Source organism: Cariama cristata, unplaced genomic scaffold (genome assembly GCF_000690535.1).
Source record: "Cariama cristata isolate BGI_N322 unplaced genomic scaffold, ASM69053v1 scaffold9243, whole genome shotgun sequence".
NCBI lineage: Eukaryota > Metazoa > Chordata > Aves > Cariamiformes > Cariamidae > Cariama > Cariama cristata.
In genome coordinates, this window is record NW_009608984.1 from 30,154 (window position 1) to 45,818 (window position 15,665).

The 15,665-nt window shown below is 42.7% G+C and overlaps 1 protein-coding gene across 2 annotated transcripts in view; it reads right to left on the reverse strand.

Annotated features, from left to right (window-relative positions):
• Window positions 1–15,665, reverse strand: part of KATNAL1 (katanin p60 subunit A-like 1) — a 33,886-nt gene that overhangs the window by 3,767 nt on the left and 14,454 nt on the right. For both annotated transcript variants that reach the window (XM_009697357.1, XM_009697356.1), the window contains exons 4-10: window positions 15,238–15,252; window positions 10,815–10,917; window positions 10,208–10,313; window positions 5,356–5,514; window positions 4,354–4,480; window positions 3,254–3,388; window positions 788–914 (exon numbers count right to left, since the gene is read on the reverse strand). In XM_009697357.1, coding sequence (XP_009695659.1) covers window positions 788–914; window positions 3,254–3,388; window positions 4,354–4,480; window positions 5,356–5,514; window positions 10,208–10,313; window positions 10,815–10,917; window positions 15,238–15,252 — 772 coding nt within the window. The remainder of the gene's footprint in view (window positions 1–787; window positions 915–3,253; window positions 3,389–4,353; window positions 4,481–5,355; window positions 5,515–10,207; window positions 10,314–10,814; window positions 10,918–15,237; window positions 15,253–15,665) is intronic.

Sequence of the window (15,665 nt, forward strand, 5' to 3'; positions counted from 1 at the left end):
TCCCAGCAAGGGATAACACAGGCCCCAGGGAGAACAGGTAATTTAACTATTGCACTGCATGACACACACCAAGTTTTCAAAACGATGGAGTCATTTCACAATTTCAGCAAAGCAGCAGGGGAAGAAAAGAAATAATCCCAAGCCATGTTGTTAAAGGATCAGTTTCTCTTGGCAGGGACATAGATTTCCTTCCAATAAGTTTTTTCAAATACATATCCTCCACCAGAAAAGACTCATTTGTCAAAAAATGAAACAAATTGTGGGAACAGGATGGAAATAAATTCAATACTAATGCTATAAACTATCTGTATCAACCTTGCACCTAGAAGATTCAGGCAGAAACCAAGACCGCACTACACTGGGGGCTGTCCAAACATACAGGACACAGAGGCCCCAAAGAAGTATTCTGTGAAAAGTTCCTCTGCGTCACAAAATTCTAGCTCTTAAACTAAGGGGATTTAAAAAAAAATAAATCCAAACCTGTTCTGCACTACTTTTAACAAATGCAGACAAATGCCGTAAATGCAGCCAACGGTAACATGAGATTTGCTCAGAGAATTTTTTTCTCTGCAGATCCAAGAAAACTTAACCACATCTCACAGAAAGACTCCATGGTCTTTAGACTGCTCCACAGGACAGTAACCCATCGTTCCAGTAAATAGATTTGGGCCTCAAACACAGTCAGTGTTAGCATGGCTTCAGCTGCAGAGGGTATTGCCTTTTATCACATAATGCAAATGATGACTTCCTACGCAGTTTTATTTGCAAATTAAGGGGAACAAGATACCTGCAAACATTAGTGATGTCAGCACCAGAATAGCCTTCAATCTTCTCAGCAATTTCTTCAAGGCTGATATCAGGATCCAGTTCTACTTCCCGAAGATTAATCTTAAGTAGTTCTGCTCTGCCTTTTGCTACAACATAAAAATACTTGTTTGAAGACTTGCAGGAGTAACATTGAAAAAAAGATATAAACACAACCTAGATTTTTCAGAGAAACAAACACAAGGGTTTAAGGTAAGAAAAGGAAAGAGACAGAACAAATCATAGTAAAGTGTGCAATCAAGTACAGTACAGTATACGGTTAAAAGCAGTATATTAAAACAGCATGCTCTAGAGACATTTTCCAAAGTCATACGTCATTAAAAATGTCTGTTATGTCTCAGGTGGCAAAGCATTTAGTCACATACTACCCAAGGGCACAAAAGCACAATCCTACAAACGTCTGCTTCTTCTCACATCCCTTTGGATTCACTCGCTGTTCAAGTGTTTGATTGCGTATTATTTACACAGTTTCATTAGAACCACAATGAGGATTCTATTAACAGAGCTTCAGACCGCACAAGCCCCTTAACAATAGGCTGAACTTTAAGCATATGTTTAAGCACTGTACTCAGTTGGGACCCAAGAAAGCTGCTGAAGCCTGATAGAAAACAGATACATTAATACAGTAAACATATATTAATATATTTACAATACAAATGTCTAGGTATCCCACTTTCAGACCTAGATGCAGTGTGCGCACAGCGATAACCAGCCGTGTAAATGAGCACTTCTGCAGCCCACTAACCGTTTTTCCTGTAGAGGGCATGTGCATATGTGCATTTGGGTACACATGTTAAGCAGCCTAGGCTTATAAGGGGGAATTCACATCTGACAGCTTAGGCCCCAGTGTTACTCTGCACAAGGGTGGTAAGGAAGAGGATGAATGCTTTCCTGGTTTTTACCATACAGAAAAATCTACCAGCTCAGCATCTTTATTTCCCCAGTGACCAATTTTTATGACCTAAAAAAGAGGACAGCCACAACAGAAGTAGCAGCAGTAGGGAAGGCTAAAAGTCTTAAGGAAATGTCCACATTTATGTTTTATTTATTGATGTCCCCGATTATTATTTTTTTTTAAATTTGGGGGGAGGGGAAATATAAAAGGAATTAGAAAGCTTGTCTAAAGCTGCTGGTTTTGTGTGCTTTGCAGAACTGTCAAGAGTACAGAGTTATCAATCACACACAACTGGCACTAGCTATAAAATGGGGATTTATTGTTTACAGAGCACAATGTACATACGGCATTACCTGCAGAGAGTGTCCTGTATCAGAGAACATTCTTCTAATCTTTGCTATGGGGCTAAGCAAGTCCTTGCAGTATTTTGAAAATGAAACACGGTAGAACATATACTTGCATCAAATTCTACAATATACAGGTATATATGACATATCATATCACTTTTTCAATTAAAATGCCTGAACACATCAAATCACACAGCACAGTTATAAATGCACCATTTAGACTTGCCCAGAACAGCTCGACATTCTTATTTACAGAATAGATGCAACAGAACATAAGATTGGAAATAAAACCATAGCACATCTCATATGTTGTCCAGGGTGTAATACACTGTGTCAAAAAAACAATATGGTTTAATTAGAAACAAGAGCAAGAGCTGAGAGGATTTTAAACTAATTGGTCATAAAGACAGGCATCCTGTTAGGAGCTGTTAGCGCCTGTAAGCTGCAACGACAAGCTGTAGAACTATTAAATGTCCTTATACCTGCTAAACTCAATCACAACTGCTGTCACCATGAACACGCATCTTGTTATCTTGACTGCTCATGCAGGGAGATGAGGCACCCACTGTACCAAGAAAAAATGAAGCTACGCAAACTTCAAGTGATAGGAATCTCAAAATTAATAGGACAGGTGAATGACAGCTAGGAAAGACAATACAAAGCGAGACGTCTTCGGGCAGCAATCAGCCTGCTGCATTCTGAGTGACTCGAAGCACAGTCATAAAGGCAAGCAAGCAGTGATTTAGAATGAACTAAGCCTGTAAGTGAAAATTCACGGATCCACTTCTTTGCATTTGTCTGCAAGGGCACGGAGTGCATTCACAATGTTTCTGAACATGTCCAAAGGCTGCCTTTGATGATCACTCAAGGATTGACTGTTAAACGTTTAAAATAATTCCAGGCTCATTAAAACTAACTCTCTTTCAAAATGTAAGAACCCACCAATGGGCTTGCAATAAAATGCCGCAGCTCTTTGTTTTTAAGCCCCCAAGCAAGTAGTTGTGTTTTTTTTTTTCTTTCTCTCACTCTCTTTAAAAATAAAGCGACCCAGCCGAACGATTAACCCCTGAATTTCAGTGCTCATCACTAAAACATCAAGATTCCTCCCAAACCCAACAGTCCTGCAGTAATCCTAAGCTCGTCTTGCAAAGGCCATTTTAAAGGAAAATGCTCGTAGCAAACATACCTGTCGGCAAAGATATATAAATCCTCTTCTCCAGTCTCCGCCGGAGAGCTTCATCAATATCCCAGGGAAAATTTGTAGCAGCTAATACCATAACCATCTTGGAAGGGTCATCATTTTCCAGAGCACCACCTACCCCTGCAAGCATAACAGTTTAGAGCAATTTCACGCCACAGCTCTTATTGATTGAGACGCTTGCTAAGAAACACTGCACAGATAAACACTGCAAAAGCCTGGACAAAGCTAAGCAACAGCTCTATATAGCCCTCGTGCCCCTTTCCAAATTTCCCATAGCTTAGGTGTGACAAGACCATCCTTGTCACAGAGAGGGGGACAGTTCATTCTTTTGCTGAGTCAGGGGAGGGCTTTCTTTGACAGTGCTAATAACACAGTGGCATGTGAGTGTAGCCCCACTAGTCCCACCGAAAGTGCTATCTCTGTCAAGTCTGGCTATGGAAGAAATAGGAATCACTCTGTGACCTCCCAAATAAGGACTGCAAAGAAATTATCACTTTGGGGCAAAAAGTTGCCTACCCTGAGTTTACCATAATGAACTTGGACATTTGAGGACATTATAAATAGTAGCGAAACAATAGCTGCAATACAGAGGTGGTTATCAAACCACTACGCCAAACAATATGCCTCAGATGGTCATCCTCGTCACGTGCACCTGCACGGAACAGGTACTAAATCTGACTAAAAGGGTAATATTAGCTGCCACCACAGAATACGGCAAAATCAGATCTCACAGTGGGGTCACCAAGCTGGAGACTCTAGCAAAGGGGAGAAATTTCTTTAAAATGCATGAACATTAAAGACCTGTATTAAACTGCACAAAGCTCCATTATCTGCTTCCCCTAGAGTCTATGTCTCTTAAACATGAGTTTTAATTTACCATCAAAATGGCCATTTTAGAAAAAATAAAGCAGAACACCCTTTTCAGTTCCCTGCCTTCAAACACTCCAAAAATACACTACCCTCAAATTCTACCTTATTTTTCCCTTACCCGTAAAGCCAGGTTTTCCAGATTGCTCGAGTTTTTACATTCCCACCTGTAAAGAAACAGCACCGCAGCCCCAAACTTGGATCTAAACGCTTGTTACCGTCCATTTGCACAAGCAGCTCTGACTTGACTCTCCGACTCGCCTCGTGTTCGTCAGACGTGCCTCTACGGCTGCAGATGGAATCTATCTCATCAATGAAGATTGTTGTTGGAGCGTAAAACCTCGCCTTTATTCAAATGAAAACATCACTATTAAGGCTGCGGCAGCAAGCACAGGCCCTCATCAGACCACAACCCAGTCCCACTAGACATACTACGTACATATCTTCCCCGCCTGTCACAAGAAAATAATTCAAGATACTGATTTATAAACTGTCTGGCATATGCTGAAGGTTATACACTTTAAATTCTACTCCTTGAGTCAGGGGTCTTTCAGTGTTGGTTGGCTTTCCTCAGCAACCAGTCTTGCAAAGGAGAAAAGGAAGACAATCCAAATGCAGGCAGTTTTTATGTCCAGGGTTTTTTTGTTGGTGAGGGGTATGCATAGAGGACAGAAGGGAGCTCAGCCTACCTCAGCAAAGACAGGTTTTAACTGAGAGTATTCTAGAAGTGCAATGAGGATCCCAAAGAGGTGAACGACTCTTCAGTATAGGTCCACATGGGCACGTCCTTCACATACCCCATGACGGACCAAACCCACAACTTCACTGAGAGGCTTGTGTCCATCATTCAGAATAGAAACAGAACAAAAACATGTATTGCTTCTAGAATAACAGTTCCAAATCCCTTCCAACTTCAAGTCTACTTCCTATGGGCTTGTTACCCCATAACCGAATAAGAACTGAATTTCTGCCAAGGTCACAACACTACGTTTAGTCTGGAAAATGCTATCTTAAACACGGGTGATGAACCATTTGCTTCCTAATCCCCAACAACACACCAGAAAAGGATAGAAAGACAGAGATTATGTTTTTCTAACTGGTTGAGGGGGTGTCAGTTCAATGAACTCCATACTTCCAACATGCTACTGGAGGGGCAGGAAACCAAGAGAGATGTCCTTTCTCACCTTCGTGATCCCCAGATCATATCATCAAGGACATACCATTTCAAACAAGAGGCGGACCAGCTTCTCAGACTCGCCTCTGTATTTAGACGTCAGGGTAGAGGAAGACACGTTGAAAAATGTTGTTCCACATTCTGTAGCAACAGCTTTTGCTAGCATTGTTTTGCCAGTGCCAGGAGGACCAACCATCAGCACGCCCTGAAAGGTGAAAACAAAGGTAATGAACAACAAATAAAGAAACTTTGCAATTGGTACTCTACACTACATCTCCATATGATCCAAGATCTGTATTTAAATTGTTTAATAACATAATTGTCATCAGCGGAAAACGAAAGACAAGAATCCTGCTTTCGAGAACAGCGTGGAAGTGTTCTGTGATTTTTTTCCTACCACTCCACTGGAGACGGAATCACAAAAGCCAGTAACTGTTGCTGCACCTATCACCCGGGAAGCAGACAACAGATTTACAGCCTTGCTCTGAATCAGACGGAGCCTGGACTTGAACTTAGGCCTTTCCATCTCATGAGGGGCTGCACAGGCAGATGAAGACAATGAATTCTTCTTTTGGGAACAAAGGTCCCTTCACAAAGAAAGCTTCATAGAAACCAAAATACTTTTCCAGAAAGTTGTGTTCCCTCAGTACAGTGTTTTCTGGCATTTTGCCAAAAAGTCCTGACGATGTGTACGTATGAATCTGGTTGATTTGTACGCTTAAGAATCCACAAGAATATTTACTGAATACAACGCTTTGTCATACCGTTTAATCTCTCCATCTCAGTACTTCCACAGCCATACTACTGCATCTTAGCAATTCCCGGATGAAACACCATCCTCACCACACTGTTGGATGACAGAAAAGCACTGCTATTTCTGTTTCACAGATAAGCAAATGTGGCTCACGTGGACTACGGCTCAGTCCCACAAAAGCCTAATATGAACTTCAGGGATTATTCAGAAAGCTTTAAACTAGAAAACTGAACTACAATTGTTAAGTCCTACGTTGGCATCCACATCATCAGACTGTCTTTCCATCTGTGGTCTACCCAAAAAAGAGAGTAAGGAGCACACTTCTCTGTAGCTCAGCACATTTACCCATCGTTATGCAAGCGGGTTTTTAGCTAGACACACAGTGCTCTCAGGACCCACGTTAAGATTGTAGCACTGAGACTGGTTAACCACTCTTGATAATATTTCTAAATACAGTTATCTTTATGGATAGTCTTTCCAATCCTTTTGGCAGTAGTGCCAGAGAGGGACACCACACTGTTCCATGCCTGCATGGCACCAGAACAGGGCACTGTGATTTTAAGTATGGCACTATGAAAACGTAGTGCTCAAGCAGCTTTGTTTTTTTTCCTCTCCCAACTGCAAAATCTTATTACATCCTAACAAGAGTTTCCTAAAGTAAAGTTGCACTGTGTTGCAGGGGTAATCAAATCAGCTAGAATTAGAATTGCACATCATAATGTGCTTTGCAATTAATAACTTACATAAAATGCCACAGCAATAAAATACGTTAAATGCAAGCCACATCGCAAATTAGATTTCATCTGTTCCTCACAAAAATTTACTTCAAAAAGCACAAAGAATGACATGGAAGAGATCTATAAAAACAAATCAACCGGGAATGCAATTATTCAAAAATGTACTATTCAAAAGCAATAGCCTCTCTGTACTCCATTTTCCATTAACTCTTAATACCTTTATTGCCATTTAACACTTAGCTAATGCAAGCTCAACATACATTCATCGGTAAATTAAGTTAGAAACGTTCACACACCATCCAAACAGCTAACAGTCCAATGTCACTCCTCAGGCTGCCCAAGGTTTCCTAAGCTCCAGAGCAGGAAGCATAAAAAGTAAATGGACTCCTTTTCTCCCCATGAACATTCAGACATACACTGCAATTTGAGTTGCTGCAGAGTCATGCTGATGTTATAATAATACTGGGAGTACAACCCTGGAGTGACTGGGTGAAAATTACTCAGTCTGTGATAGATGACTTACTGTTCTCTTTTAGCTTCAAATGTGTTTATTTAATATTTTAAAACAAGCTGCACCTCAATTCAAAGCACACTTGATTCCTGTGTTCGACAAACTATGTTTAATGCAGGACCTGGTGATACAAGGGACTAATGTCATTTTTTGGATATTGCTTTGGTTTTCCATTATTATGGAAGGTCAAATTCTGGCTTCAGTTACACATGCCGCTCACTGCCGAAACCGAAGCCCATCGCTTTGCACCTCCTTTGTAACTATTATAGCGAGCGTTACCTTGCACGTGATATGGGCAGCATCATATATGTGCGTAACACAGGTGCAAAGCAGCCACACCAGGTGTAAAGCCAGGGGAAAACCAAGCTCTCTGGGGATGAAGATGATAGAAATATCAGGGTTTTTTTTTTTAAAAAAAAAGCTTGAGTTCTCAGTAAAACAAGATGTGCATGGCTGCAAACAGAAACACATAGGATCAAGTTGCTCTTTCTCTCTGCAAACCAGGAGGCTGCCACTTACTACTTGACAAACACAAAGACTTCTTTATTCTTCCTCTAAGGCTCTGTTAATCCAAAGTATTCCTATAAGAAGCTGAAATGCACCGCAGGGAGTAACTGTTTTGATGAAATCACTGCAGGGTTACTTCTTGTTGTTGTAACAATCACTAGCAGAGCAGTGGGAAGCACAGCGAGCAACCAGGCCTTCCTGGCACAAAACAGTTTGGAGAAAAAGAAAGAGCAAGCCCGTGGACGCTCCGAAACCCACGGCTGCAACGACACAGCACCTGTGTTGAATCAGGGAAGACAGCTGGCTCCTTCATACAAGGCACCGTCCTCTGAATGCAGGCGCACACTGTGAGGGCTGTCTTGGGAATTGTTCTCAGGAGAGTTTGAACATCCAAAACCAGATTTGGCTGCCTTTTCCCTGAATTATTGTCCTGAATGCCTAGGCTCAACAAATGCCTGCTGCTACACTGATTACTGCAAGAAACAGTCTTCCCTTCAAAACTTCTCATCCTTGTAGCACAGTCAGAGGTCAACAGTGGGGAAAATACATGCTGTTCTGTGTGAAAAATAAATTCAGGAGAGTTACAGCTTCACAAGTCACCAGGGAAAAGGCTAACAATGAAGGCTCTTCATAGACTCGTCAGAAATCAATTTGCATTTCAGACTGAAGAGAGGAAATAATCTTAGAATTTTTTTCCATGTCTACAGCCACCTAGTTCTCAGAGGGGACGCTGCTCAGTAGGAAAAGATAATCTCACGCAAAGAGATGGAGACTGTAATTCTTTCTTTAAAAAACAAGGCTGTTTTTTATCCACTGCCACAACACTTGGAGACAACGCCAGTGGCACTCTTCATGTTCCCTGCAGTCTGCAGGTGTAGCAGCTCGTCACCCTGTTTTGAAGACTGGACAGACAGGGCCCCACAGTCTAAAATAAGGGTATGGATCAACTTCCTCTATGCCAAGAGGAAAAGAAAGAGATTTGGCTGTTCAAAAGACATTAAAATCTCACCCTACACTTGTAACCCACGATATCTAGGCTCTGTCCAAGCTGATAGCTCGGTTATCCTTAAGGTCTACCTCAAGGCCACTAGTACTGACCACAAGCACTCTAAACCCCACAGGTCATATAGCCTGGGGTTAGGTTTGGGCTGCCTCCAGGTTTGGGCTGCCGCCCCTGCAACTCACTAAAACCCCCATGAACAGCCCTTAGGAAACAATCTCCCAGCTCCCGCCATCACCTCCCACTCTTTCTGACTTCCCCTCTTTCCTGTCTGTAGACACAAGCCCCAAGAATGACAAGTCTGCCACTCATCAGTTCCCGCAGGGCTTTGTTTGGTAAATAAGCAGAATAGCGGGGATCTAGGACTGGCTCAGGTTGGAGGAGAACAGCTTTGAGGGTCAGACCTAAGTATAAGCCAGAGAAGTACAAGGACCAAACAGGAACAGACAGGGCAAGCGTTAGTAACGCAAGATTTGACGTAGACTGCTGAACAAGCACCCTAAACCACAGAAACTACTCAGGTACACAGCATTCCCTACGCGTGCCATTACCTTGCATACTCAGAATAACAGACAATTTGCAACAGCCTCTTTTCCCCAGTAATCCTTCTCAGTAACCAGAAAGCCCTTGTGTTGTGACTAGTTATTCCCAAAGCAAGTGTCAATCCATCCCACAACAGAAGCAAGATAATTTTATTTTCTGTTTACAGAAACGCTCAGCATCCTCCTCCCTCCTCTTCCTTTTTAGCTCTAAGCAAGGCCCAGATTGGGCTCCATGAGCCAGGCCAGCTCAGTCCTACATCCCTCCTGTTGCCCCACTTCCATCTCATTCTCCCACTTTGAATTTCTCCCACTCCAGCAGTAACTGTGCCCTGCTGCAAGTGTAACTGCAAAGCTAAATCATCACTCAGATTAGCCCCCCTCCCTCCTTGCTTCCTTGCACCATCCGGCCTGCAGTTTGCAGTCTGAGTGAGAGATTGATGGCACACGCAGAATAAAACAGTCCAAGGACGGCTTTCCTCCATGAAGTGTTGAAGAGTGGCCACCATAATCCTAAGCAGAGCTGTCGACTAAGCATTTCGGCTTCTATGAATATACCCTATAGGCTTGCTCACATGTACAGGCTGACATATAGAAAGTATTATAAGGTCAACAAGCTATGACTGAGTAAATACAAAAGAATTACTATTTACTGTAAAGCTCGCATACACTTCCAGCTGTTTCTTTCAGTGCATTTTACATAAATCATTATGAGAGGATTTTATGAACAAATTCCTGATCTTTCCCATTTGCCTTTTTAGCCTGCTGCTACAGGCATCCACACACATTACTGCAGCAGACATACATAACTACAGCTTGCCGTTTACTAAAACACCAAATGAATTCTCACCTTCCAAGGTCTTCTGATCCCTTTGAAAAAATCAGGCATCCACATTGGAAGAACGACAGCTTCTCTTAATAATTTCTTGGCTTCCTCCAAATCTGCTATGTCATCCCTGTGCAAGATGAAGAAACTCATATAAGATTCCCGTACAACAATATTTCTTCTATTTTCATACAAGAAAAAGAGGAAAGCTTTTCACTTAGTACCATCTCTTTTAGCATGCTAGTATATGCCTCATGAGAGCACTCCTATAATCCTGTGACCTAAAATTGAATCCACTTTTGGAAGGTAGGGAAAAAATTATTTTCAACTCAAGTTACCCAGAGCTGCTTAATTAAAAATTGTTTTGGACAATGTGAACACCAAAGCGGTATTTTTAAAGTTCTCTGGAGTGTACTTTCATTTCAGCAGTACCTGTAATGGATGTACTGCAATATCACTTAGCAACAAAAGCTTAACTGTAATCAAATTGATAAACTGTTAAAATCAAAAGACCTTGTTTTGCTTATCTGTAGAAGATTATGATGGCTCCCTGTTTTAAGAGTTAGAAGAAGGATAACTTCTGCCCTTCTCCACACTAGCAAAAGCACTTCGATTGAGAAAATCCTCATACCAATGAATGCTTGGATTCCTTGATACAATGTCCCTTTCAAGAGCTTCGACCAAGTCTTTGTCGTAACCTGCTCCATCAAATTTTGGAATTTCCCCATCACCAACTTCCTGGGGTATTTTCTTTATGAAAGTCATACAGGCTTATAAGGACCTTATTCTTTCAACATATCCTTTACTAGCAATACATAGCAATATTGTCTGGTTCACTTCTGTAGAAGCCACAGGAAGGTATCCAGCTTTAACACAACTACCTCAGCACCACGACGGCCAGCAAACCCAATGTGTTCACACCCTACACTCCTCAGAGTCCCCAGACACCTGTGGTTGCGTCCACCGCAACAGCACCATGCTTCCTTCATAGATGCAGCTCGCAGTGATCAAACCCCATCAGAGCTCATGACATATCACGGTGGGTGGGCGAGTTGGTTAGTTGGTTGGTTTTAAAGCAGCAAACCTGACTCTGAACAGTGCTAAACCACTCTTTAGACAACTGACACACTTCCCGGGCAACCGAAGGCATGAATGCAGAAACAGCCTCGCAAAGCAGGCTGCGTCACGATTTAATGCTATATTAACTCCTGACTGAAGACCACAGCATCCAAAGCATATTTTGAAGATGCTACACCTGCCACACTACCTGCCAGAGCTAAACAACTGGCACCCCATCATCACTGAAAAGGAACACAAAAGCAGCTACACTCATTGTCTTTGATGAAGGAAAACCAAGGAGATTCTCTCCTCTTGTTTAATTAAAGCCTTCCTGCCCAGCAATTTCTCCTTTCCTCAACTGCAAACTATCTATTCCCCTCTTCTCGTTCACAGGCCAGTCCCATAAACAGTTAAAATGCTTTTAAAAGGTCGTATTTATTTAAGGGCTGCACCAAAAGCCCTAGAGAAGCTCCCAAGTCACCCAGGCTTCTTTGAACTACAATAATTTCTGCAGCACGCCAATGCCCCATTCAGCAACCAAGCCCCAAACGGACCAGAGTTTTGGTTAATACTTCCACGGTGCCGTTAAGCTTACGGGGTTGAAGTAACATTTTCCCTTTGAAGCATCAGGGCTCACGCTCCTCCTCTCCCACTTCAGAAGGAAACGGTTTCCCCTCCCGGCTCCACATCAGCGTTTGGATTTACAGCTGCCCTGTTTTAACGAAGGAGGCTGAGTAGGGAGCTACTTTAGGACTCTTAACTCAGCTTCTAAATGCTACCAGCAGCAAGTTAAAGAATCCCAGCTGGCGGGACAAAAGCAGCCTAGGCAAAGGCGGGCTAAGCAGCAGCTGGAGACACACAAATAACCTCGCAGTGGAAAAAGAAAAAGGTAGTGATTACACCCCGCCTAGTTGCTGTTTGCCCACGAGGCCTGTGAAGGAGCAGTTTATCTTCCCGTTATTTTTATTTCTTGCTTCCAAAGTGAACTCTGTGTTGTTTAGTACTCCCAGATCAGTTTTTTTTGCAATGGAAATGAAGCTGAAAGTTGTGTTTAGACAAAAAGCTGGTGTCAAAAATGTAATGGTCTGGAGTAAAAAGGAAACAGAGAAAAAAGCCCTGTAGAGTTTGGAAGATTTCAGGAGAGAGAAAATGGAATCCAAATGTAACCATAAAAAAAGAAAGAAGGGAAAAAAAAACACCATACAGTGAAATGAAAGGTATTTGCTGTCTGTCTTTGTTACACACTTCTCTCCTGCCCCTCTGCAATGCACTGGTTTTCCTAGTGGAAGAATTTTTCTGCCCATCTCAAAACAAATCGGATGTTCTGTTTTTTCTGGGTGAAACAGAGATAAGGCAGGCTTTAAAAAGCGGGGGAAGGCAGGGCGGATCGCTGCAGAGCACTGTGCAGAGCTCAAGATCTGCGTGCAGCCTGTTTGCTGTGTCAGAAAGGCGGTGAACACGCGAATCAGGCAACGCGGGCAACACCAGGCCCAGGTGTGACATGGAAAGCATCACTCAAAGAAGTGGAAAGAAACAGAAATAAAAGGGGAAAGAAAGGCCCGGTGGCAAGGAGGGCACCGGCAGCTCCGGCGCAGCTCTGGGGCGGCAGCACGGCGGGGCATGGGTGGGGCACAGGCGGGGCAGCGGCATCTCCACAGCTACCTCCTTGCCGGCTGCATCCAGGGCCGAGCCCCAAAACCCCAGCTACCTGGTCCTGGGATACTCACTTTTTCCTGGGACAGTTATTTTTCCTGCTCCCTGCGACATGGCTCGCCAACAGAGGGAGAAGGGCATCTGGCAGATGGCATCACCTTGGCTATCATTTTAGTGACACTGAATGTTTCGATTTTTTTTTTTTCCCAGTTCTGGAATTAAACCAAGATTACAGTTTTCACATGTAATAACTACCTGGTCCTGGGATACTCACTTTTTCCTGGGACAGTTATTTTTCCTGCTCCCTGCGACATGGCTCGCCAACAGAGGGAGAAGGGCATCTGGCAGATGGCATCACCTTGGCTATCATTTTAGTGACACTGAATGTTTCGATTTTTTTTTTTTCCCAGTTCTGGAATTAAACCAAGATTACAGTTTTCACATGTAATAAGATTATTAATGTTGGTCCCAAACTGGTCCAAGATGCAATCCTCAGTCAGCAAGCAAGTGAGCAGGGACTAGAAAAAATAATTTAAAAAAATATCACCTGAATCCAGGCAGCAGGAGTAAGCATAATTTTTCCAGTCATAACCTCATCTCTTCTTGTGGTACTACTTTCCCAAAACAGCTTTAAATAAAGCTGCTGTGATGGCTTCTCTCTAAGAAGGTATGCCAACAGATAGAGGAATACAGGACTGTAAAAGACTGCTCCCACCCAGTCCCCTTGGCAATCTCATCACGTAACCTTCTCCTCAGCCAACCAAGGTCTGACTTAAACACATTTAGAAATTTGCTGAGACTTCCAACAGGAAGAGCTATCAGACCTGCACTAATCCACTGAAACAAAACCTTACTTCCAAAATGAATGTATTTCTACTCTTGTACTAAGTTCGTGCACTAGCTTCAGCGGTTGTCTCGTTGATGTGTCCACCAACCTGATGCACTTGTAGCATGTGTGTGCTCTGCCTTCATTTAGCAAACCAAGTCAGTCTCCTCTTGGAACACAAGCTGAACACAATTACCTGTTCACTTCAGCAACCTTTTTTTTTTTTCTCCCTTCTAATATTAACACATCTTTCTTGAGCAAGGTTGTAGAAATGCATGCCAAATACTCCAGCTGCTGTCCCACCAGGGTCTCCTGTACTGGCACGGGCATCTCTTCTCTCTGCTGGTAACACCTCAACACACCGGGCCTAGGATTTCATTTCCATTCCTTTACGTGCCTGTATCATACGGTCACCTTACACTCAACCTCAGACAGATCAATCACGTAGGATCACTGAGTCCTGAAGACATCCTGCTTTCCTGCAGGCTCTTCCCACGACACACAGACACCAAACAACAACTGCCAGATGCGCACTCTATGCCCCTTGCTGCCAAAGCCAAACGTGGCACCTGGCTGTGCCTCCCTCCGGCAACCAGCCCTTCCCATCCCCGCCAGGAAAAGGTGATGTGCCAAATGAAAGTTCAGCCTGATCCGATTTCTGCTGATACGTCCAAATCTTTCTTCTCTTCCACTGCTGAGCTCCAGCTTCTAGCAGAAATTCTTGTTGTAGCCTCCAAGTACGCAGCCTGCTGCTCTGCACCGCTGAAAATTATCCCATTGTCATGACTCCAGCACAGAGTCACCTAATTCTTGCTGTACAACAGCCTCGTTCGCCTCTTGTGGTGATGGTGCTTCCCAACTCGGTGTCATCGGCAAATTTAATTAGCGCATGCCTCTTTTTTGTGCCAAGATCATTAATTTAAATAGAAAACAAGAGTCAGTCTCTAGTCTTGAGGAAATCCATAAATGATTTGCCAGTTGACTGATACTTTTTCTTTCAGTACCACTTGTTTACATTCCCCTTGCTGCCTAATTCTTCCCCACCTTACCATTCTTCTACGCCACACACTAGATTAACTGATTGCTTCCCATGTGGCATCCAGGTAGATTAATGTCTTTCTCTAAGACATTAACTGGAACTCTAAAGAAGGTGCTGGCAAAGGCAAGACCTTTGCTTGAGAAACCATATTTCACTTTATTCCACTTTCCAGTTAGTCCCAAGTCTTTAACTTTTCGTCCATTCTAAATCTGTTGTAAAATGTTGCACATTGTTTAGATAAAATTAACAACTCGAGTTGCCTGCATCACTTTTCCTTTCCCCTTCTAAATACAGGCACGGTCAACACAAGTCACCATTCACATGAGACAACAGCAGACCCAATAAATGTTATGGGAAATCTCTGCTCCCGTCCCTGTAATTTCACCTACCAATTCTTTCAGCGTTCGCGGATAGAGATTATGCAGCCTTCCAGTCTCAATGCATGGAGGTCTGTCTGTGCTTCCACCTAAATGTGACTACCTCGTCTCACATCTGATGACGCCCATCAGAATAATCAAGCAAAAAAAATTTAAATTTTTTAAGTCGTATCTTCATCAATTTTAATACTCTCTTCACTGATACGACAGCACAGCCCTTGGCTATTTCATATCCTTTGCAATATTTACTATCCTTATCCACTGACAATCTAAAATAATCTGAAGAGTACTCCTAAAAAAGTGTTCTAGGGCTTAGATATGATATTCTGCAATTTCTAAAAGACATACAGGTAGCATTCGTGCTGCCTCTTTAAGGTGAACTATTGAAGAGAAGCTAAAATTCTTGGCAATGATCCAGCAGAAGGTACCCTGAGAACAAACCTAAGAGTTTCCAGTGGAACTAAGAAGGAAGAAGCACTTGAAAGCAGTATTTTAGAAAAAGGAACACGTAAATATACGGGTTTAGCG